We start from the raw sequence: 23,347 nt of genomic DNA, 5'->3' as shown, positions 1-23,347 counted from the left end.
TAGCAATTTAATATATATTTTTTCTTTTTACATTTTTTTTCTTTCCAATATGGCACGTGAGGCACTGCCTCACCTGACTGCACATCACTGATGTGCTCCAATCACTCTATCACAAAAAAATAAGAGTTGTAGAAATGATTGGAAACTCAAGACAGCCATGACATTATGTTCCTTTCACGTGTATGTAAACTTTTGACCACGACTGTATATTAGCACTGTAAATCTGGAACCATTAAATAATTGGCAGGAAATTATTTTAAAACTGGAGCTTTTATTGTTCCGTTCATCTGAACATACAAAAATAATCTTTTAGTAAATAACTTTTAATTTGTTAAAAAAAAAAGTTTGTCACACACACACGAGGTGTGGCAAAATTATTCTCTACATTTGACCCATCACCCTTGATCACCCCCCCCCCCCCCGCCCCCCCGAAAGGTGAGGGGAGCAGTGAGCAGCAGCGGTGGCCACACCCGGGAATCATTTTTGGTGATTTCACCCCCAATTCCAACCTTTGATGCTGAGTGCCAAGCAAGGAGGTAAAGTTTCCCATTTTTATAGTCTTTAGTATGACTCGGCCGGGGTTTGAACTCACAACCTAACCATCTCAGGGCGGACACTCTAACCAGTAGGTCATATTTGATATAGACTGCTTCGGGTTTTTGGCTAAAGTATCTCACAATCCATTGCCAGGAGCCATAGCGCTACACATATTATTAACCATCCATCCATCCATTTTCTACCGCTTATTTCCTTTTGGGGTAGCGGGGGGCGCTGGCGCCTATCTCAGCTACAATCAGGCGGAAGGCGGGGTACACGCTGGACAAGTCGCCATCTCATCGCAGGGCCAACACAGATAGACAGACAACATTTACACTCACATTCACACACCAGGGACCATTTAGTGTTGTTGCCAATGAAGTGGGAGGAAGCCGGAGTACCCAGAGGGAACACACGCATTCACGGGGAGAATATGCAAACTCCACACAGAAAGATCCCGAGCCTGGACTTGAACCCAGGACTGCAGGACCTTCGTATTGTGAGGCAGACGCACTAACCCCTCTGCCACCACGAAGCCCTATTTCCTAACCAACGCATGGAAAATAACATCGCACCGGCTGTGATACGACGGAGAAACCCTGTGCGTCCTTCGTCGTTATACGGAGCAAAACAGCTGTAGTTGGATACAAGATCAACTAGTCTGAGTAGAGCAGACCGGATACCTTCCCTGATGTCTCATACCCGGACTTTGTGAACGAATACATTTTTCAACCCAGCCAATTTTACACCTTGAGGGACTTTCAAAATTATAAGTGTAGAAAGCTGTGACCAAATTGTTTGTGGATGTGTTCCTGACGTTTTTGTTGATCTGTATGGACCTAATGGACATTATTTCCGAGCACTGTAAGTGAACAGGCACATACAGTTGATGGATGATTCCGATAGGCAATTGGATCATGAGTTGTTGCCAGTAAGGCCTTCTAGCTGGCTTTACGTTGAACATGACATTTACGCGTCCTGTGATTGGATACTCACTGGGAGCAGAGCCACACCCGGGACCGTTAGTGGATGAATTTGAGAACACATACAATTGATAGACTGTTGCGATAGCCAATCAACCAAACCTATTATACATTATTCAATGTATATACTCTGATGATTAACTTGTGTAATGACTATTATGCTGATAGTATATGTTTGTACCATGAATTGATTAACGTGGACCCCAACTTAAACAAGTTGAAAAACGTATTGGGGTGTTACCATTTAGTGGTCAATTGTACGGAATATTTACTGTACTGTGCAATCTATTTATAAAAGTCTCAATCAATTAATCAGATCACAAGTTGATGAAAGTAGGCCACCTAGGTAGCCTGATGTTATTGAGACTGTGATTGGATACTCACTTGGGAGTACCAAGTGAGTATCCAATCACAAGTTGGCACCGGAGCCATACAAGCCACAGAAAACTCATCGGTACAATAACCATGAAGATAAAGTGTTTGTCGTACGCCTAGTAATCCGCTATTGAGAGACGGAGCCAAGCAATGCAGGTGTTGCGAGCAGTGAGCGCTCCCGTTAAGGGAATACATTTTTGGCAGGCGATCAGATTTTGGCACAACACCGGCGGTGAAACTTTCACACAAATGAAACGACTACGAGCGGTACCACTGGCTCAGGGGGTCACCAACCTTTTTGAAACCAAAAGCTACTTCTTGGGTACTTATTAATGCGAAGGGCTACCAGTTTGATACACACTTAAATAAATTGCCAGAAATAGCCAGTTTGCTCAATTTACCTTTAATAAATAAATCTATATACATATAGAAAAATGGGTATTTCTGTCTGTCATTCCGTCGTACATTTTTTTTCCTTTTACGGAAGGTTTTTTGTAGAGAATAAATGATGAAAAAACACTTGAAGGGTTTAAAAGAGGAGAAAACACAAAAAAATGGAAAATTTAATTTTGAAACATAGTTTACCTTTAATTTCGACTCTTAAAAATTCAAAATTCCAATTTGAATCCTTTTGAAAAAATTTTAAAAATAATTTATGGAACATCATTAGTATTCTTTCCTGATTAAGATTAATTTTAGAATTTTGATGACATGTTTTAAATAGGTTAAAATCCAATCTGAACTTTGTAAGAATATATAACAAATTGGACCAAGCTGTATTTCTAACAAAGACAAATCATTATTTCTTCAGGATTTTCCAGAACAAAAATACGACCCCGAAAGGGAATAAGTGGTAGAAAATGGATGGATGGAAAATAAACAAGTAGAAAAAGTTATTTGGGTGTTACCATTTAGTGGTCAATTGTACAGAATATGTACTGTAATGGGCAATCTACTAATAAAAGTCTCAATCAATCAATCAAAACCTGTATAGTATTTCCAGCCGTGTCCATATGGTGTCTTAAATCCCGGTATTTTGAAAGGTGATGTTGGACTTAGTAGGACATCACTGAAGGCCTAGGTGAGAAACGCACGGCTCGCCACGGATTTTTATCAATACAACTACTATCGAAGTTCTTCGGCTAAGCACATCAAGATAATGCAAAGTGGGGCTGTCACTTAGATTATTTCTACTTATAAAATGTTCTTATTACCTGAAATCAAATGATCAGAACAAACACAAAGTTGTCGTAGCACGTCACATCTTGGTTGATTGTAGCAATGCATGCATGCCTTTGCCGTTAACTCTTCTTTTCAGGCGCTTTCCGAGTGTCCAGAAATACGCTCAGGGATGTGTTATAGATAGTTATTTCTCTCGCACCTCGATTGTAGCACACGTCTCTGGCGTTATTATTATTGCTGGATGAATGGTAAGCAACATTGGGTCTTCTAATATAGCCAACGGCAATGTGTTGAGTGAAATGTTGAAAAATACAAACTTCTCTATACTCACCTTCAAAAATTATTATTTTCATAACAAAAAAATAATAATAATAAAACACAGACACACCAACTTATTGGTAATTCCAAGCATACAAAAATAACATTTTTAATAACTTGCAGCATTGAAATGTCCTATTCTAATGGAACTGGTAGAGAAAACAAATTTGGTGTCACAACATTTTTAGTTTGCATGATGGTAGGCCTGAAAACAGTTTCTGTGATTGTTCAGGCAAAGATGCACTTTGCATTTTTCACAGTACACATGGGAAAAGTGACCAGTGCAGTACTTGCATCGCTGTCTGCTTTGCCACGTTGGGAAATGGTCAAGGGCGTCCTTCCTCACATCAGGCGGCACCCCGGTTGTTTTCCTTTTCCGGGAAGGGGTGGGTGTGGCATCTGGAGAGGATAGCGGTCTGCTAAACTTCGTGACCTTCCCTGCACTTGTAAGAGATGTGCCAACAGAAGCCTGGAACCTCTGAAGGGGCAGCGGTTTTTGCTCGGGCCTCATTTTCCCCAGGTCTTTTCTGTAGCGGATCCACGCGTTGATCACTGCCACTGTAACAGTGTCCCACCAGATGTCTAAATACCACCTTTGAGATCTGAATCTGTACCTGTAAAGTGCAGACAACATGTCAAGAAGGTCGACGCCCGCCATGAACTTGCCGTAAGCCTCGACGATGGCTGGTCTGGGAACCATGATATGGGTTTGGGCTTTCCGATCCCAGCGTTTCACATGGCCCAGTGGTTCAACGCCGACAAAAGAGGAGAGCAGGTCGACAGGTTTGTTGTCGTACCATCTCACAATTATGTGGTCTTCCTGGTTTACACTGAAATCTAGAGACCCTCTTCCCTTTGCCTTCAATTCCTTCTCATCAACCAGTATGCAGTTCTTCACCCTGCTCGTTCGCACGGTGCCTATAAAGTAGATTCCTCTTTGTTGCAAGTGCTCCACTAATTGAACCGAAGTAAAATATTTGTCAGCAAAAACTTTGTGATTTTTATTCGCTGGCAGGGTTGAGGTCATTTTCAGTACAACGTCTACGGCAGCGTCAACGTCAGATTTCTCCTGGTCTGGATTTTCTTCCCCTTGGCGCACGTCAAAGTCATAAAGAAAGCCGCTTAGTCCGACACGACCCCACATTGTGAACTCCGACTTGGGATCGTTTCCCGGGACACAGCGCCGCAGATTTACTTTCCTTTTAAAAGGCACCATGATTTTGTCAACAGCATGACATTCTTCCGGAGGCATGCAAAGAAAACGTTGCCGTAATTTCTCCAACCAGGGACTGAGTTTCCACAGTTTATCTTTTTTCGCCTCCTCCGATACTCTGAGGTTGTTCTGAAAGTGGATCCGCGGCAGCAAATACAGGAATCGATCGCGCGACATGACATCGCAAACTGCCGGGTACCTCGTCTCCATCTCCCAGTAGGCTCGCACGTTGGGCATCTGTACCAACCCCATGTGCATGTACATACCCACAACTTGCTCAATTTCTTTGGCGTTTGTGTTCACCGACTTTCCGTCTTTTTGCAGGCCGTACAAGTTGGTTTCTTCGGCAATCTCCAGCAGCATTTCCTCGGTCACAAAGTCTTTGAAATACGAGTATGGCGTCCAGTCAAGTCTGTCCTCAGAGCCTTCCTCGACATACTCCACAAAGTCAACCGCTGGAGGTTCAAACCGTTTTCTTTTCCACTGATACTCTTTTCTTGTCATTTTTCCCGGTGTCGCTTGCTTTTGAGTTGTATCATTGTATTCCGTTGTGTCCTCGTCTGAGACTTCCGGGACCTCCTCATCATCACTGGTGTCTGTGCTTTCTTCAGTCCTCTCAGGAGGGGTCCATTCATCCATCTCATCATCCTCTTCCCCGAGTTGTTCCATGTCACTCGAACTTCCATCCATAATCCTTTTCAAAGCATCCTCAATGCAGTATTTATTTGCCATCTAAAAAAACACACAAACACAAAACAAATTATATATATTTTTTTCCTCAGTGTTATTTCTTGTGTAAAAATCTGAATTTACCAACAAAGATAGCACTGGAACACCCAAAAAAGATATATCGTGCATTCCTACTTCTTTATAAGAAGATACTAATAACTTTCTGTATTTTAAGGTCGAAACCATTCTTTTTTTTTTGTTTATTTACAGACAGACATAATTTTGTATTACATTTTTGTTTCTTTTGTTAATATAAGAGTCCGTTCTGCAAAAAGGTAATCCCTAGAAGCACACAGTTTATGGACAGGGACCCATAGTTAAAATATAATTCATCATATAACATACAAATATAGTACAATACAATTCCTTTAAAAAAAAAAAACAACACACATTTACAATATCCTACCAACCTACCAACAGGTTGACGTTTATAGAAAAAAGAATGTTTAAATCCACCAAATCAGTCTCAATATCGTATTATTCAAATTTGAATAAAAGGTTGCACCTTGAAGATCTGCGATAATCTCGTCATTCTTCCAGAGGTCAAGACCAAAATTTTGCGACTAATGTGGATTCCTCAGCCATAATATATATGTATTTTTTTAATTTTATTTAGATTTAGCCTGCTCAGTGGATTTGTGGCTAGAGTGTCCGTCCAGAATGTCAGGTTCAAACACTGGTGACATTTATTAAACAAGACAAGAAGCAAGGAATTACACAGGGACAGAATTAAATTTGGCTCAATTGAGGAGAAACGTCTGGGCTGTACTCTTGTACAGTCTCCACCACGCTCTGACGAAAGATTGTACGCCTCCTCTTTTATTTGGACTTTCCCTGATTACATGGCAACAGCTATTTCTAAGGGTGCGGGGTCGTAAACTGCCATCGAACAGGGACCCATAGTTAAAATATACATCACCATATAACATACAAAATACAGTACAATACAATTCCTTTCAAAATCTACCCACCAAATACCCATTTACAATTTCCTACCAACATACCAAGAGGTTGACATTTATAAATAAAGGAATGTTTAAATCCACCAAATCAGTCTCAATATCGTATTATTCAAATTTGATGAAAAGGTTGCATCTTGAAGATCTGTGATAATCTCGTCATACATGCAGAGGTCAAGACCAAAATTATGCGACTAATGTGAATTCCTCAGCCATAATATATATCCATCATTTATTTTATTTAGATTTAGCCTGCTGAGTGACCTTGTGTTTAGAGTGTCCGCCCAGATTGCCAGGTTCAAACACTGATGACATCTATTAAACAAGACAAGAAGCAAGGAATTAAACAGGGACAGAATTAAATTTGGCTCAATTGAGGAGAAACGTCTGGGCTGTACTCTTGTACAGTCTCCACCACGCTCTGACGAAAGATTGTAAGCCTCCTATTTTATTTGGACTTTTCCTGATTACATGGCAACAGCTGTTTCTAAGGGAGTGGGGTCGTAAACAGCCATCGTCTTTGTTACAAAACAATTCAAAGAAAAGTTGCGGGGAGCTTTCAGCAAGTCCTGCTTCCTCTTCGCTTTGTAGATCTCGGGTTAAGAAAAAATCTTCCTGTTGATTACAATAGAAGAACGAAACTGACGCCTTCATGTCGCTTCCCATCCTACACATTGGAGTTTCACAAGCCTTTTGATTGGTAAGATCAAAGACAGCCGGGAACTCGTGGCAACACAAAGTTTTGGTGATGACTTAGATACAATTATTCTGACACAGAGATTGGTAGGTTGTGAGTTCAAACCCCGAGCCGGGGCGTACCAATCACTATAAAAATGGGATCTCGTACCTCCCCACTCGGCACTCAGCATCAAGGGTTGGAATTGGGGGTTAAATCAACAAAATGATTCCCGAGTGCGGCCACCGCTGCTGCTCACTGCTCCCCTCCCTTCCCAGGGGGTGAACAAGGGGATGGGTCAAATGTAGAGGGCAAATTTCACCACACCTAGTGTGTGTGTGGGAGTGACTATCAGTTTAACTTTTAACTGCAGTGTTTACACACCTGGAGGTAAGAAAGATTCAAACAAAGGTGAATTTGACAAACTGCCCCTGTCGTTTACTCACGACTAAAGTCAGTATCTTTAAACTTTTTTCACTTTTCAAAATGTTGCTGCAATCGAAACAAGCCTTTTACTGGCTGGCTTTGGGCAGTTTTTTTTTTTTATAGCAGTTTTCATAATACGCTTCCGTTGTAACAATGCTGGCGCTTCAGGTGGCTGATAAGGTTTTATGTGTTGAATATCGATGCATTGCAGAACCGAGGCGGTATAGCTCGGTTGGTAGAGTGGCCGTGCCAGCAACTTGAGGGTTCGAGGTTCAATCCCTGCTTCTGCCATCCTAGTTACTGCCGTTATGTCCTTGGGCAAGACACTTTACACACCTGTTCCCAGTGCCACCCACAGCGCTTAAAAATGTAACTTAGATATTGGGTTTCACTGTGTAAAGTGCTTTGAGTCACTAGAGAAAAGTGCTATACAAATATAATTCACTAATTTGATGTCAATATTACACAAAATATCCCCAAAAAAGTCTCAAACGATGGACGGCATGTTTGTTTACAGCTGAGAGGAAGTTTTACGACGGCAAGTCCGAGAAAATGAGTGGTTGATGAGAATTTACTTTTTAAATCGATTATCTGAGTTTATATTGTTAGCAAATGTTTCGGTCTTACGTCATGATTTCTCACATCAATACAATATTTAACATGCACCCCTACTCATAATATTACAGTAAGTTGAGCATCAAAATTTAGCTCTGAATGTGGCAAACTATTTCAGTTTACTTGATCTGACGGTGGTGCCAAGATGTTGCTTGCGGTCTCCAACAAATTCACAAGTGTTTCCCGCAGGCCGCCATGAATACATTTGGACTGCAACAGATAGATTTGGTGCTAACCGTTTCCCTTGCTTATAAGCACATTACATTGGGGCCGTGAATGTAGCTTGTCGTTCCAACGCTGTACAGTCGATGGAATCCGGTCTGCCAGAGAATAAACAGACGTCGCAGGAGGGATCAGCGCTATATTTAGCAAATCTTCAAATTGTTCCAGATTATGTTTTTTTGAAAAAGCGACATGCAACAAGCATAGAGACTTTCTCTGGCCTTATAAGGCTTTACCGAAAGTTTTCCTCATACAGCCAAATGGCCAAACAACAAACCAGTTATTTGTTTTGCTTACAGACCCGAATGACCGAACAATTTTAATTTAGGGAAAAATGTGTGGCAAAGTACAAACCCCGTTTCCATATGAGTTGGGAAATTGTGTTAGATGTAAATATAAATGGAATACAATGATTTGCAAATCATTTTCATGCCATATTCAGTTGAATATGCTATAAAGACAACATATTTGATGTTCAAACTGATAAACTTTTTTTTTTTGCAAATAATCAATAACTTTAAAATGTGATGCCAGCAAAACGTGACAAAGAAGTTGGGAAAGGTGGCAATAAATACTGATAAAGTTGAGGAATGCTCATCAAACACTTATTTGGAACATCCCACAGGTGTGCAGACTAATTGGGAACAGGTGGGTGCCATGATTGGGTATAAAAGCAGCTTCCATGAAATGCTAAGTAGTTCACAAACAAGGATGGGGCGAGGGTCACCAATTTGTAAGCAAATTGTTGAAAAGTTTTAGAACAATATTTCTCAATGAGCTATTGCAAGGAAATTAGGGATTTTACCATCTACGGTCCGTAAAATCCTCAAAATGTTCAGAGAATCTGGAGAAATCCCTGCACGTAAGCAATGATATTACGGACCGTTGATCCCTCAGGCGGTACTGCAACAAAAAACGACAGTGTGTAAAGGATATCACCTCATGGGCTCAGGAACACTTCATAAAACCACTGTCAGTAACTACAGTTGGTCGCTACATCTGTAAGTGCAAGTTAAAACTCTACTATGCAAAGCGAAAGCCATTTATCAACACCCAGGAATGCCGCCGGCTTCGCTGGCCCCGAGCTCATCTAAGATGGACTGATGCAAAGTGGAAAAGTGTTCTGTGGTCTGACGAGTCCACATTTCAAATTATATTTGGAAACTGTGGACGTGGTGTAATGCGGAACAAAGAGGAAAATAACCATCCGGATTGTTATAAGCACAAAGTTCAAAAGCCAGCATCTGTGATGGTATGGGGGTGTATTAGTGGCCAAGGCATGGGTAACTTACACATCTGTGAAGTCACCATTAATGCTGAATGGTCCATCCAGGTTTTGGAGCAACATATGTTGTCATCCAAGCAACGGTATCATGGACGCCCCTGCTTATTTCAGCAAAACAATGCCAAACCACGTGTTACAACAGCGTGGCTTCGTAGTAAAAGAGTGCGGATACTTTCCTGGCCCGCCTGCAGTCCAGACATGTCTCCCATCGAAAATGTGTGGCGCATTATGAAGCGTAAAATACGACAACAATACCCCGGACTGTTGAACAACTTAAGCTGTACATCAAGCAAGAATGGTAAAAAAAAATCCACTTTTAAAGCTTCAACAATTAGTTGGCAATGAGTTCGGCAAGTTAATAATAACAATAACTGCTATAGCAGCCGCAACATTAATGCTGCCACAACGACGACTCTTGCTGGCCTACTGCCCTCGGTAATGGCACCATTCCCAAAGTATGTGTGCTCTATTGATAACCTCACTAACAACTTTAACGACGCCCTGCGCGAAACCATTGATAGTATAGCACCACTGAAGTTAAAAAAGGCTCCAAAAAGGCATACGCCATGGTTTACAGAAAAAACTAGAGCTCAGAAATTATTATGTAGAAAGCTGGAACGCAAATGGCGCACGACTAAACTTGAGGTGCACCATCAAGCATAGAGTGCTACTTTAATAACTTATAAACGCATGCTTGCCTTAGCTAAAGCTAAATATTACTCAAATCTCATCCGCCTTAATAAAAACGATCCAACATTTTTGTTTAGTACAGTAGCATCGCTAACCCAACAAGGGACTCCAGTAGCTCCACCCACTCAGCAGATGACTTTATGAATTTCTTTAATAAGAAAATTGAAATTATTAGAAGGGAGATTAAAGACAATGCGTCCCAGCTGGGTTATATTAACACTGACACGATGGTATATACGGCGGATACTGCCCTCCAAAATAGTTTCTCTCGTTTTGAGGAAATAACATTAGAGGAATTGTTACAACGTGTAAATGGAATAAAACAAACAACTTGTTTACTTGACCCACTTCCTGGGAAACTTACCAGGGAGCTCTTTGTATTATTAGGTCCATCAGTGCTAAATATTATAAACTTATCACTTTCCTCTGGCACTGTTCCCCAAACATTCAAAAAAGCGGTTGTTCATCCTCTCCTTAAAAGACCTAACCTCGATCCTGACCTCATGGTAAACTACCGACCGGTGTCTCACCTTCCCTTTATTTCCAAAATCCTCGAAAAAATTGTTGCAGAGCAGCTAAATGAACACTTAGCGTCTAACAATCTATGTGAAACCTTTCAATCCGGTCTCAGGGCAAATCACTCCACGGAGACAGCCCTTGCAAAAATGACTAATGCTCTATTGCTAACGATGGATTCTGATGCATCATCTATGTTGTTGCTCCTCGATCTTAGCGCTGCTTTTGATACCGTAGATCATAATATTTTATTAGAGCGTATCAAAACACGAATTGGTATGTCAGACTTAGCCCTGTCTTGGTTTAACTCTTATCTTACTGATAGGGTGCAGTGCGTCTCCCATAACAATGTGACCTCGGACTATGTTAAGGTAACGTGTGGAGTTCCCCAGGGTTCGGTCCTTGGCCCTGCACTCTTCAGCATATACAATACATGCTGCCGCTAGGTGACGTCATACGCAAATACGGTGTTAGCTTTCACTGTTATGCTGATGACACCCAACTCTACATGCCCCTAAAGCTGACCAACACGCCGGACTGTAGTCAGCTGGAGGCGTGTCTTGATGAAATTAAACAATGGATATCCGCTAACTTTTTGCAACTCAACGCCAAAAAAAAGGAAATGCTGATTATCGGTCCTGCTAGACACCGACCTCTATTTAATAATACAACTTTAACATTTGACAACCAAACAAACAAGGCGACTCGGTAAAGAATCTGGGTGTTATCTTCGACCCAACTCTCATTTGAGTCACACATTAAAAGCGTTACTAAAACGGCCTTCTTTCATCTCCGTAATATCGCTAAAATGCGCTCCATTTTGTCCACTAAAGACGCTGAGATCATTATCCATGCGTTTGTTACGTCTCGCCCAGACTATTGTAACGTATTATTTTCGGGTCCCCCCATGTCTAGCATTAAAAGATTACAGTTGGTACAAAATGCGGCTGCTAGACTTTTGACAAGAACAAGAAAGTTTGATCATATTACGCCTGTACTGGCTCACCTGCACTGGCTTCCTGTACACTTAAGATGTGACTTCAAGGTTTTACTACTTACGTATAAAATACTACACGGTCCAGCTCCATCCTATCTTGTCGATTGTATTGTACCATATGTCCCGGCAAGAAATCTGCGTTCAAAGGACTCCGGCTTATTAGTGATTCCTAAAGCCCAAAAAAAGTCTGCGGGCCATAGAGCGTTTTCCGTTCGGGCTCCAGTACTCTGGAATGCCCTCCCGATAACAGTTCGAGATGCTACCTCAGTAGAAGCATTTATGTCTCACCTTAAAACTCATTTGTATACTCTAGCCTTTAAATAGACCTCCTTTTTAGACCAGTTGATCTGCCGCTTCTTTTCTTTTTCTCCTCTGTCCCCCCCTCCCTTGCGGAGGGGGTCCGGTCCGATGGCCATGGAGGAGGTACTGGCTGTCTAGAGTCGGGACCCAGGATGGACTGCTCGTCGGGACCCAGGATGGACCGCTTGCCTGTGTATCGGTTGGGGACATCTCTACGCTGCTGATCCGACTCCGCTTGGGATGGTTTCTTGTGGACGGGACTCCCGCTGCTGTCTTGGATCCGCTTTGAACTGAACTCTCGCGGCTGTGTTGGATCCACTATGGATTGAACTTTCACAGTATCATGTTAGACCCGCTCGACATCCATTGCTTTCGGTCCCCTAGGGAGGGGGGGCTTGCCCACATTTGTGGTCCTCTCCAAGATTCTCATAGTCATCATTGTCACCGACGTCCCACTGGGTGAGAGTATTTCTTGCCCTTATGTGGGTTCTTCCGAGGATGTCGTAGTCGTAGTGGTTTGTGTAGTCCTTAGAGACATTTGTGATTTAGGGCTATATAAATAAACATTGATTGATTGAGTTTCCTCAGTTCCAAAACGTTTGAGTGTTGTTAAAAGAAAAGGTGATGTAACATAGTGGTGAACATGCCCTTTCCCAACTACTTTGGCACGTGATGCAGCCATGAAATTCTAAGTTAATTATTTGCAAAAAAAAAATGTTTGAGTTTGAACATCAAATATCTTGTCTTTGTAGTGCAGGGGTCGGGAACCTTTTTGGCTGAGAGAACCATACCAGCCAAATATTTTAAAAAGTATTTCAGGGGGAGCCATATCCTATTTTTTTTAACACTGAAAACAACTAAATGTGTGCATTTTTAAATAAGAACAACATTTTTAGAGTCTCTTTTTTTTTTATAACAATGTTATTCTTAAGCTTTTCAACAATAAATAAAATACATCTTACCATTAATGTGACTTCTTGAACAGGTGCGGTAGAAACCGGATGGATGGAATAAAATGCATGGGAATGTTTTTTATATTTTGAACGTTATTTTAAACACTGATTACCAGCGGAGTTATTCATTACTTATCTTTGTTAAGCAATGTCAGCAAAGATTTATCTGAGAGCCAGGTGCAGTCATCAAAAGAGCCACATCTGGCTCTAGAGCCGTAGGTTCCCTACCCCTGTTGTAGTGCATTCAATTGAATATGGGTTGAAAAGGATTTGCAAATCATTGTATTCCGTTTATATTTACATCTAACCAGAGGTGGGTAGAGTAGCCAAAAACTGTACTCAAGTAAGAGTACTGTTACTTTAGGGATTTATTACTCAAGTAAAAGTAAGGAGTAGTCACCCAAATATTTACTTGAGTAAAAGTAAAAAGTATGTTGTGTAAAAACTACCAAAGTACTGAGTAACTGATGGGTAACCTCATTACGGCAACAAATAATGCACAAAAACATAAAAATAGCAATGAGCAAATTCAGAGCCAGGAATATCTTTTAAGCAACTAAAACAATAATATATATTAAATAATAATACATTAAAATAAAAAAAAATGCAAATTGAGCCACAATAACTTAACAGCACCATAGGCTCAGTAGGCATTCATTGATTGATTGACTGAAACTTGTATTAGTAAATTGCACAGTACAGTACATATTCCGTACAATTGACCACTAAATGGTAACACCCCAATAAGTTTTTCAACGTCAATCAATTATTTAATAAATGACCAAGTCGAGGTGATGTACCTCATATATACACACACACACACACACACACACGTATCATATACATACACACACATATCATATATATTAATATGTCCAGGGTGTACTACGCCTTCCGCCCGATTGTAGCTGAGATAGGTGCCAGCGCCCCCCGCGACCTCAAAAGGGAATAGGCGGTAGGAAATGGATGGATGGATGTATGTATGTATATATATATATATATATATATATATATATATATATATACATACATACAGTATATAATTTATATGTATTTATTTTGCCGTTTTTGTTCACATGTTGAAGGTGTTTTAATGAATATACATGCATGGTCAACATATAGATTCCTATCTTTCATGAAGACAAGAATATAAGTTGGTGTATTACCTGATTCTGATGACTTTCATTGATTGGAATCAGACGTCCACGTTTTCAAATGGAGGAGAAAAAAAGTTATTCCTTTCTGTCTAATACCACATGAAAGTCGTTGGTTTTGGGCATCTTATTTGTCCAGCTTCTATATTCGTTTTTATACACTTTACAAGAAATACATTGGCGGCAAACTCCGTAGTTTGCTAGCTTGTTTGCGCTGGCTTTCGGAGACTCTTATTTTGTTAGCGCAGGCGCGATGGAGCGGCGCTTTTATTGTGAAGACAGGAACTGTGCGATCAGTCTTTAGGCTTTTGACGGGAAGTACGGTTGAAATAAAAAGTGTTTCATGAAGACAAGAATATAAGTTGGTGTATTACCTGATTCTGATGACTTTCATTGATTGGAATCAGACGCCCACGTTTTCAAATGGAGGAGAAAAAAAGTTATTCCTTTCTGTCTAATACCACATGAAAGTCGTTGGTTGATGGCATCTTATTTGTCCAGCTTCTATATTCGTTTTTATACACTTTACAAAAAATACATTGGCGGCAAACTCCGTAGTTTGCTAGCTTGTTTGCGCTGGCTTTCGGAGACTCTTATTTTGTTAGCGCAGGCGCGATGGAGCGGCGCTTTTATTGTGAAGACAGGAACTGTGCGATCAGTCTTTAGGCTTTTGACGGGAAGTACGGTTGAAATAAAAAGTGTCTTTTTTCCTTTACACTTTTGATTGATTGATTGAAACTTTTATTGTCTGCTCTCATTTTCTCGCACATTTGACCCTCTAATTGTCTGTGTGCCTACACTCTGTCCTCCTACTGTCTAGGCCTGCTGTGTGTGTGTGTGTGTGTGTGTGTGTGTGTGTGTGTGTGTGTGTGTGTGTGTGTGTGTGTGTGTGTGTGTGTTACACAGAACATCAATTTCCACACCTCTTGTGTAGGAGGTGTGTATGGTGTGTGGTCATTAAAGGGGAACATTATCACCAGACCTATGTAAGCGTCAAAATATACCTTGATGTTGCAGAAAAAAGACCATATATTTTTTTACCGATTTCCGAACTCTAAATGGGTGAATTTTTGGCAAATTAACGCCTTTCTATTATTCGCTCTCAGAGCGATGACGTCACGTTGTGACGTCACCTAGGTAGTCAGTCCGCCATTTTCTCAAACTCATTACAAACATTGAGTCTAATCAGCTCTGTTATTTTCCGTTTTTTCTACGGTTTTCCGTACCTTGGAGACATCATGCCTCGTTGGTGTGTTATCGGAGGGTGTAACAACACGATCAGGGACGGATTCAAGTTGACTTCCGTGGAGTGTGCTTCGATTAGCACGGTGTGCTAATCGGTGCTAACATGCTATTTAGGCTATCTGTATGTACATTTGTAGTGAAGTGTGAAGTGAAGTGAATTATATTTAAACAGCGCTTTTCTCGAGTAACTTAAAGCGCTTTACACAATGACACCCAATATCTAAGTTACATTTAAACCAGTGTGGGTGGCACTGGGAGCAGTTGGGTAAAGTGTCTTGCCCAAGGACACAACGGCAATGACTTGGATGGCGGAAGCGGGAATCGAACTTGCAACCCTCAAGTTGTTGGCACGGCCACTCTACCAACCGAGCTATGCCGCCCCAACCGAGCTATGCCGCCCCCTTTGTAGCTATATTTGCATCCAGCCTTTCTCTTCACCCACAATGAATGCCAAACAAACACTTACCAATCGACGGATTTAAGTTGCTCCAGTGTCACAAGATGCGAAAGTCTCGATCGTTTGGTCTGCACATTTTACCGGCGATGCTAAGGCAGACATGACACAGAGATGTATGGACATCCTGCGACAATCGAAGGCGATCGCTGAATAGCGTCAATAGCTATTCGCTCACAAGCTTCAGTTTCTTCTTCAATTTCGTTTTCGCTATCTGCCTCCATACTCCAACCATCCGTTTCAATACATGCGTAATCTGTTGAATTGCTTAAGCCGCTGAAATCTGAGTCTGAATCCGAGCTAATGTCGCTATATCTTGCTGCGCTATCCGCCATGTTGGCGTCACTAAATGACGTCGCAGGAAAATGGACGATGGATTTAAAGATAGCGAAAATCAGGCACTTTAAAGCCTTTTTTCGGGATATTCCATGATGGGTAAAATTTTGAAAAAAACTTTGAAAAATAAAATAAGCCCCTGGGAACTGATTTTTATTGGTTTTAACCTTTCTGAAATTGTGATAATGTTCCCCTTTAAATATGTATTTTGATATATGTTCTTCACAGAAAATGAGCCAATAAGTAAGACTCAGCTTGAAAAATTAATCAGTTGTATCATTTTTCTATTCATTAAAAAATTAAAAACGGGTCCCTCTGACCACAACACCACACAAGGCAAAAGTGATGTTAAAAGCCTACTGAAATGAGATTTTCTTATTTAAACGGAGATAGCAGGTCCATTCTATGTTCCATACTTGATCATTTTGCGATATTGCCATATTTTTGATGAAAGGATTTAGTAGAGAACATCGACGATAAAATTCGCAACTTTTGGTGCTGATAAAAAAGCCTTGTCTGTACCGGAAGTAGCAGACGATGTGCGCCTGACGTCACGGGCTGTGGAGCTCCTCACATCTAAACATTGTTTACAATCATCGCCACCAGAAGCGAGAGTGATTCGGACCGAGAAAGCGACGATTTCCCCATTAATTTGAGCGAGGATGAAAGATTTGTGGATGAGGAAAGTGAGAGTGAAGGACTAGAAAGAAATAAAAAAAGGCTATACAGTGGGAGCGATTCAGATGTTATTAGACACATTTACTAGGATAAATCTGGAAAATTCCTTATCTGCTTATTGGTTACTAGTGTTTTAGTGAGATTATATGGTCGTACCTTTACAACCTGAAGGTCGGCCCCGCACCTTTCTTCAGTACCAGTCGACGGGTGGTCTTTGCCCTCCGCACGGGACCCTCTTCGAAACACGATCTTTCGAAATGATCGCTGCATAATACACTACTTTGTGTGTGTGTGGTCCACTCCAACCGTGTTCGCTTGACCACTCTGTTCCATAGTAAAGCTTCACCGTCATCTTTCGGGAATGTAAACAATGAAACACTGGCTGTGTTTGTGTTGCTAACGGCAGCCGCAATACACCGCTTCCCACCTACAGCTTTCTTCTTTGACGTCTCCATTATTCATTGAACAAATCGCAAAAGATTTAGCGACACAAATGTCCAGAAAACTGTAGAATTATGCGATGAAAACAGACGACTTATAGCTGGGAACGGTGCTGGAACAAAATGTCCTCTACAACGCGTGACGTCACACGCACATGTCATCATACCGCAACGTTTCAGCAGGATACTCTGGCGCGAAATTTAAAATTGCATTTTAGTAAACTAAACCGGCCGTATTGGCATGTGTTGCAATGTTAAGATTTCATCATTGATATATAAAGTATCAGACTGCGTGGTCGGTAGTAGTGGGTTTCAGTAGGCCTTTACATGTTGTATTGTACATTTAATTTGGCATTTGACATTGGTTTATGCCTGGAAATATACTCCATAAAAGGTGTTGTGTTAACATTTTAGGTGTATGGAACAGATTAATTTCTTATTGGGAAAAATTTATTTAGTTTTGGAGCGGATTACAAATAAAAACTGTGATTTGCTCACTTTTAGCGGCCCACAACACCCATAATAATAATAATAATTAAATTGCACTCCTGTGAGTGTTCTCATGTGTGATACCTCATTTATGTGCAGATATGATGTTGTGTCGTCACTATCTGATAGTGGAGCGGACGGGTTGTCTGCTTGTGGTCCTCCACAGTGGTCTCCATCAACTTCTGTTGTCATGGGTGGTGGTGAGCTGCCACTTGGAGGCTTTGCCCCTCTGTTCTCAACACTTGGACTGTGATGAAACGGTGAGGACTCAGGCGGTTTGTCTTCATAGTATTCAGTCTTCACAGAGACGCCAGTCAGTTGCAGCTTGGTAAGATTGGCCTCTTCCTGCCCGAGAAGAAACTCTCTTTCCTGAGTGGTCCAGAGTTCCTCTTCTTCTTCTTTTATTTGACGGGGCTGAGGATCCTCCTGGTCCAAATCGGAGCTCCCCTCCTTTGGCTGAGGAGGGTGTACTTCTGGACAACCAATAAGCTGTTGGACATCTGCGGGACACAAGTAACACAAAAACTCAGAGCTTGAGCTACAAAACGCAAAAGCAGTGAAGGTGCCACGTTGTGTAAATGGTAAATGAAAACAGAATACAATGATTAGCAAATCCTTTTAAACTTATATTCAATTGAATAGACTGCAAAGACAAGATATTTAATTTTTGAACTGAGAAACTTTTTGCAAACCATTAACTTAGAATTTAGTGGCACAAAAAGGTTGTCTCAGAGGCATTTTTACCACCACTGTGTTACATGGCCTTTCCTTTTAACAACACTCAGTAAACGTTTTGGAACTGAGGAGACCAATTTTTCAAGCTTTTCAGGTGGAATTCTTTCCCATTTTTGCTTCATGTACAGCGTAAATTTCAATAGTCCGGGGTCTCCGTTGTGGTATTTTAGGCTTTATAATGCGCCACACATTTTCAATGGGAGACAGGTCTGGACTACAGGCAGGCCAGTCTAGTACCCGCACTCTTTTACTATGAAGCCACACTGTGGTAACACATGCAGAATGTGGCTTGGCATTGTCTTGCTGAAATAAGCAGGGGCGTCCATGATAACGTTCCTTGAACGGCAACATATGTTGCTCCAAAACCTGTATGTACCTTTCAGCATTAATGGTGCCTTCACAGATGTGTAAATTACCCATGTATCGGGCACTAATACACCCCCATACCATCACAAATGCTGGCTTTTGAACTTTGCGCCTCTAACAATTCGGATGGTTCTTTTCGTCTTTGTTCCGGAGGACACGACGTCCACAGTTTCCGAAAACTATTTGAAATGTGGACTGGTGAGACCACGGAACAATTTTCCGCTTTGCATCAGTCCAACGTAGAAGATCTCCGACCCAGCGAAGCCAGCAGTGTTTCTAGATGTTGTTGATAAATGGCTTCCGCTTTGCATAGTAGAGTTTTAACCTGCACTTTCAGATGTAGCGACAAACTGTAGTTAATGACAGTGGGGGTTTTTTAAGTGTTCCTGTCGCGTTTTGCTATTAGTTTTTTCTATCTATGCAAGAAAATGCATTTTGTAAGTCTTTTTCCAAACAGGAGATATGTTAAGAATATATTTTCCGTATCAAAACACAAACGGCATTAAAAAAAACAAAACACCAGGAGACACCAAAATGCATCCATTGAGTCAATTAAGTCATCCCTTAGCAATAAAGTGATATTGATGAATAGACAATAAGTCTGAGAATTTTATTTTTGAGAGCATTTTTACTCACGACCTAAAAAAAATAACAATTACTGGAGAGACAGCCTGTGTCCCCAAAAATCCTTATCCCAAAAAAAAACACTGCACTTTGTTGATACGCCGCTGGTGGCATATTGTATGTGTTTTTAAATATAAGGCTGCGACAATTTTCACACACCAGTCTTCGGGGAGTTTCACTCATTTTGCTATGTAGCTTCTCTCATGCTCCATTAGATTTGACAGGAAAAAGGGGTGCTAAAGAAGAACTGTTAACTAAGTCTATAGAAGTCCACTGTGACAGTCATACAACAACTACTACGGAGGAGGAGGAATAATGAACAATTCAATAAGTTGATAATTATGTAGTCCTACAACTAGAGATGTCAAATGATGGCTTTCTTGCCGATATCCGATATCAACCGATACCGATATATAAAGTCGTGGAATTAACACATTATTATGCCTAATTGTGTTGTGATGCCCCACTGGATGCATTAAACAATGTAACAAGGTTTTCTGAAATGAATCGACTCAAGTTCTGGAAAAAAAATGCCAACATGGCACTGCCATATTTATTATTGAAGTCACAGTGCATTATTTGTTTTTAACATGCCTCAAAACAGCAGCTTGGAATTTGGGACATGCTCTCCCTGAGAGAAGTTGAGGTGGGCAAGGTCAGAGGGGCGGAATTGAGGAGAGGGGGTGAGCGGGAGGCGGGGGTGTATATTGTAGGTCCCGGGAGAGTTAGTGCTTCAAGGGGTTCTGGGAATTTGTTCTGTTGTGTTTATGTTGTGTTGCGGTGCAGATTTTCTCCCGTAATGTGTTTGTCATTCTTGTTTGGTGTGGGTTCACAGTGTGGCGCATATTTGTAACAGTGTTAAAGTTGTTTATACGGCCACCCTCAGTGTGACCTGTATGGCTGTTGACCAAGTATGCCTTGCATTCACTAGTTTGTGTGAAAATCCGTAGATATTGTGCAAATACAGTGCCTTTAAGGTTTATTGGCACTCTGTATTTCTCCCTGCGTCCGTGTACACAGCGGCGTTTTAAAAAGACATACATTTTCCTTTTTTTTCAAACCGATAATTTTGAAAAAGATACCGATAATTTCCAATATTACATAAAGCATTTATCGGCCGGCCGATATTATCTGATATCTCTACCTACAACACCTTGTTTTGTGGGCAAGGAAAGGTAAGGCCACCAAAGCACATTCATTAGAGTTAACATCACGCATTCAACAAGACTTGCAAATGCTACATCTCGTAGTTCCAGTCACTCCTGTGGACTGCTGCTAGCGGTGCGTTCCATGAAATCCTGGAAGTTAAAAGTCGGAGATAGCAATGATAAACCGCTTCAGTAAACAGTTCCAGTTATGAGGTCAGAAATAAAGATGGAAACATTTACGAAAGCTATTCCTGTGCTCGCCTTCTCTGAATATAAACAACTTATGGAAAATTATGCGCTCCTCCTGCGACATTTAAACATGGTGGATTAAGAAGAAACACAAAGGCACTATTGCTATTGAGGTCAAATGTATACAACACACAAAAACCTTTAACTTATGCTACAGTAATGTTGCCATATGTCAGGGGTCACCAACGTGGTGCCCGTAAGGACCAGATGTGTAGCCCGCTGGCCTGTTCTAAAAATAGCTCAAATAGCAGCACTTACCAGTGAGCTGCCTCTATTTTTTTAAATTGTATTTATTTACTAACAAGCTGGTCTCTCTTTGCTCGAAATGTTTAATTCTAAGAGAGACAAAACTCAAATAGAATTTGAAAATCCAAGAAAATATCTTAAAGAATTGGTCTTCACTTGTTTAAATAAATTCATTTATTTTTTTACTTTGCTTCTTATAACTTTCAGAAAGACAATTTTAGAAAAAATACAAACTTAAAAATGATTTTAGGATTTTGAAACACATACCTTTTTTCCTTTTAAATTCCTTTCTCTTCTTTCCTGACAATTTAAAGCCCACCAGGCTGCACCAAACTTTTGGTGCCTTGTTGACACAGAAAAGTACAGTGGTGTATGTGCAGCAGCTATGAAGGTTGCAAGCCTGTTTGGTTCAACTTATCTTTGTGAATCAGCCTTTTCTGACATGGACTTCATCAAGAACAAACACAGAACACGCCTCACTGATGCACATCTGCAAGACTCACTCAGAGTTGCAATGTCAAGTTACACACCAGAGTACAACACACTAGTTAACAGCATGCAATGCCAGGCTTCCCACTAACTGACAAAGAAACAAATAACAGATTTGGTGTCCAGTTTTAAGTGTGACATGATTTATTTAAAAATTTGAGAGTTGACTTTGGTATTTTACATGAGTTATTTGTACAAACATGGTGCAAAGTAATTCATGATTTGTTAAAAAATGTTAGTGGCTAGCTAGTTAAAATGGGATATTGTGATTTCACAAGACTGTCTTAGAGGTGATCATTTGAAAATGTTCAATATGAAAAATGTGCACTTAGAGAAAATATAAAAATAAAGTGTTGAATATTGATATTTATCTGTTTCTATATATATTTATTATGAGAAATGATTAAGATGATCAGTTTTCCACAAAGATAAATATCATTAATTGTTAAAAAATAACAGAGTTAAAGGTAAATTGAGCAAATTGGCTGGTAGCCCTTCGCATTAATCAGTACCCAAGAAGTAGCCCTAGGTTTCAAAAAGGTTGGTGACCCCTGTTCAGCAATACATCTATGGCTGATTCAGTGCGACTACTAATAGTTAGAAGTGCCAGCAATGGATATTACAGAAGCTTCTATTATTGTTTACAATCACAATCAGTCCCTGGAGTTCAAAAATCCCTTCTGCACCCCTGGTTCAATTGACACGTTTCTCTTTGTGTTACTAATATTAAATTAAATATTTTGAACTGAACTCCTCCACATGGAGAGGAGCCAGATGAGGTGGTTCGGGCATCTAGGTCAGGATGCCACCCGAACGCCTCTCTTGGGGTACGTCCGACCGGTGGGAGGCCACGGGGAAGACCCAGGACACTTGGGAAGACTATGTCTCCCGGCTGGCCTGGGAACGCCTCGGGATCCCCCAGGAGAAGCTGGACGAAGTGGCTGGGGAGAGGGAAGTCTGGGCTTCCCTGCTTAGGCTGCTGCACCCGCGACCCGACCTCGGATAAGCGGTAGGAGATGGATGGATGGAAACCTGCGTAATTGTACTCATTGAAACGTGCCCTGTGCGTCAACCGTGCATCAACATTTCGTCTTCCTTTTACAATGTCGACAGTTTTGTTTCCTTCCACTGTAACTAAGCCCAAAAAGTTACCTTCAGTGTGTAACACATATCGACTCTTATAAACAGCTTCCAGTTGTTGTCGATGCTGCTCCTTCTCCTCTCTCGTTCGACAAAGTTCCTCTTCGTAAGACGCTATCGTTCTTTCAAACAGCGCGAATATTTCATCAGCTGCCACCATAAGTCGCTTCTTCACCAACTCTTTTAACATTTTGAATGTTGTTGTTTTTTTTTAAACTCGATTCCACTTTCCTCGCCTTTGTCTTGCGTCGTCTTGAAACGTTGCTAACTTCCGCCTTTTTCTTCTTCGATGGAAGTTTCGCCGCAGCTCAATCGTTCGTGACTTCACATTGCTGCTGTCTAGTGGCATTTTTGAAAAAGGCTCAAGCTGAGAACAAACCGAAGCGACAGATACTGTAACATGGACCATTTCATAAATGAAAATCAGTATGGATTTCGATCAAATAGGTTTACGAGCTTGGCCATTGTGAACATTATTGAAGAGATTACAACTGCAATTGATCAAAATAAAGACACAATTTGAGTGTTTATTGATATCAAGGCCTACTGAAACCCACTACTACCGACCACGCAGTCTG

The 23,347-nt window shown here is 40.9% G+C and overlaps 1 protein-coding gene across 1 annotated transcript; it reads right to left on the bottom strand.

The window, feature by feature from the left end:
• Window positions 1-3,469: 3,469 nt before the first annotated feature.
• Window positions 3,470-23,095, bottom strand: LOC133554570 (piggyBac transposable element-derived protein 2-like). Its single transcript, XM_061903496.1, has 3 exons — window positions 22,782-23,095; window positions 17,857-18,272; window positions 3,470-5,340 (listed from the first exon to the last, which is right to left on the bottom strand). Exons 1-3 carry the CDS (start codon window positions 22,957-22,959, stop codon window positions 3,580-3,582), a joined length of 2,355 nt encoding a protein of 784 aa, XP_061759480.1. The 5' UTR covers window positions 22,960-23,095; the 3' UTR covers window positions 3,470-3,579.
• Between the last annotated feature and the right edge of the window lie 252 nt (window positions 23,096-23,347).

The sequence above is a fragment of the Nerophis ophidion genome, linkage group LG01, assembly GCF_033978795.1.
Source record: "Nerophis ophidion isolate RoL-2023_Sa linkage group LG01, RoL_Noph_v1.0, whole genome shotgun sequence".
In the NCBI taxonomy this organism is placed as follows: domain Eukaryota; kingdom Metazoa; phylum Chordata; class Actinopteri; order Syngnathiformes; family Syngnathidae; genus Nerophis; species Nerophis ophidion.
This window is presented reverse-complemented; position numbering and strand designations above follow the sequence as displayed.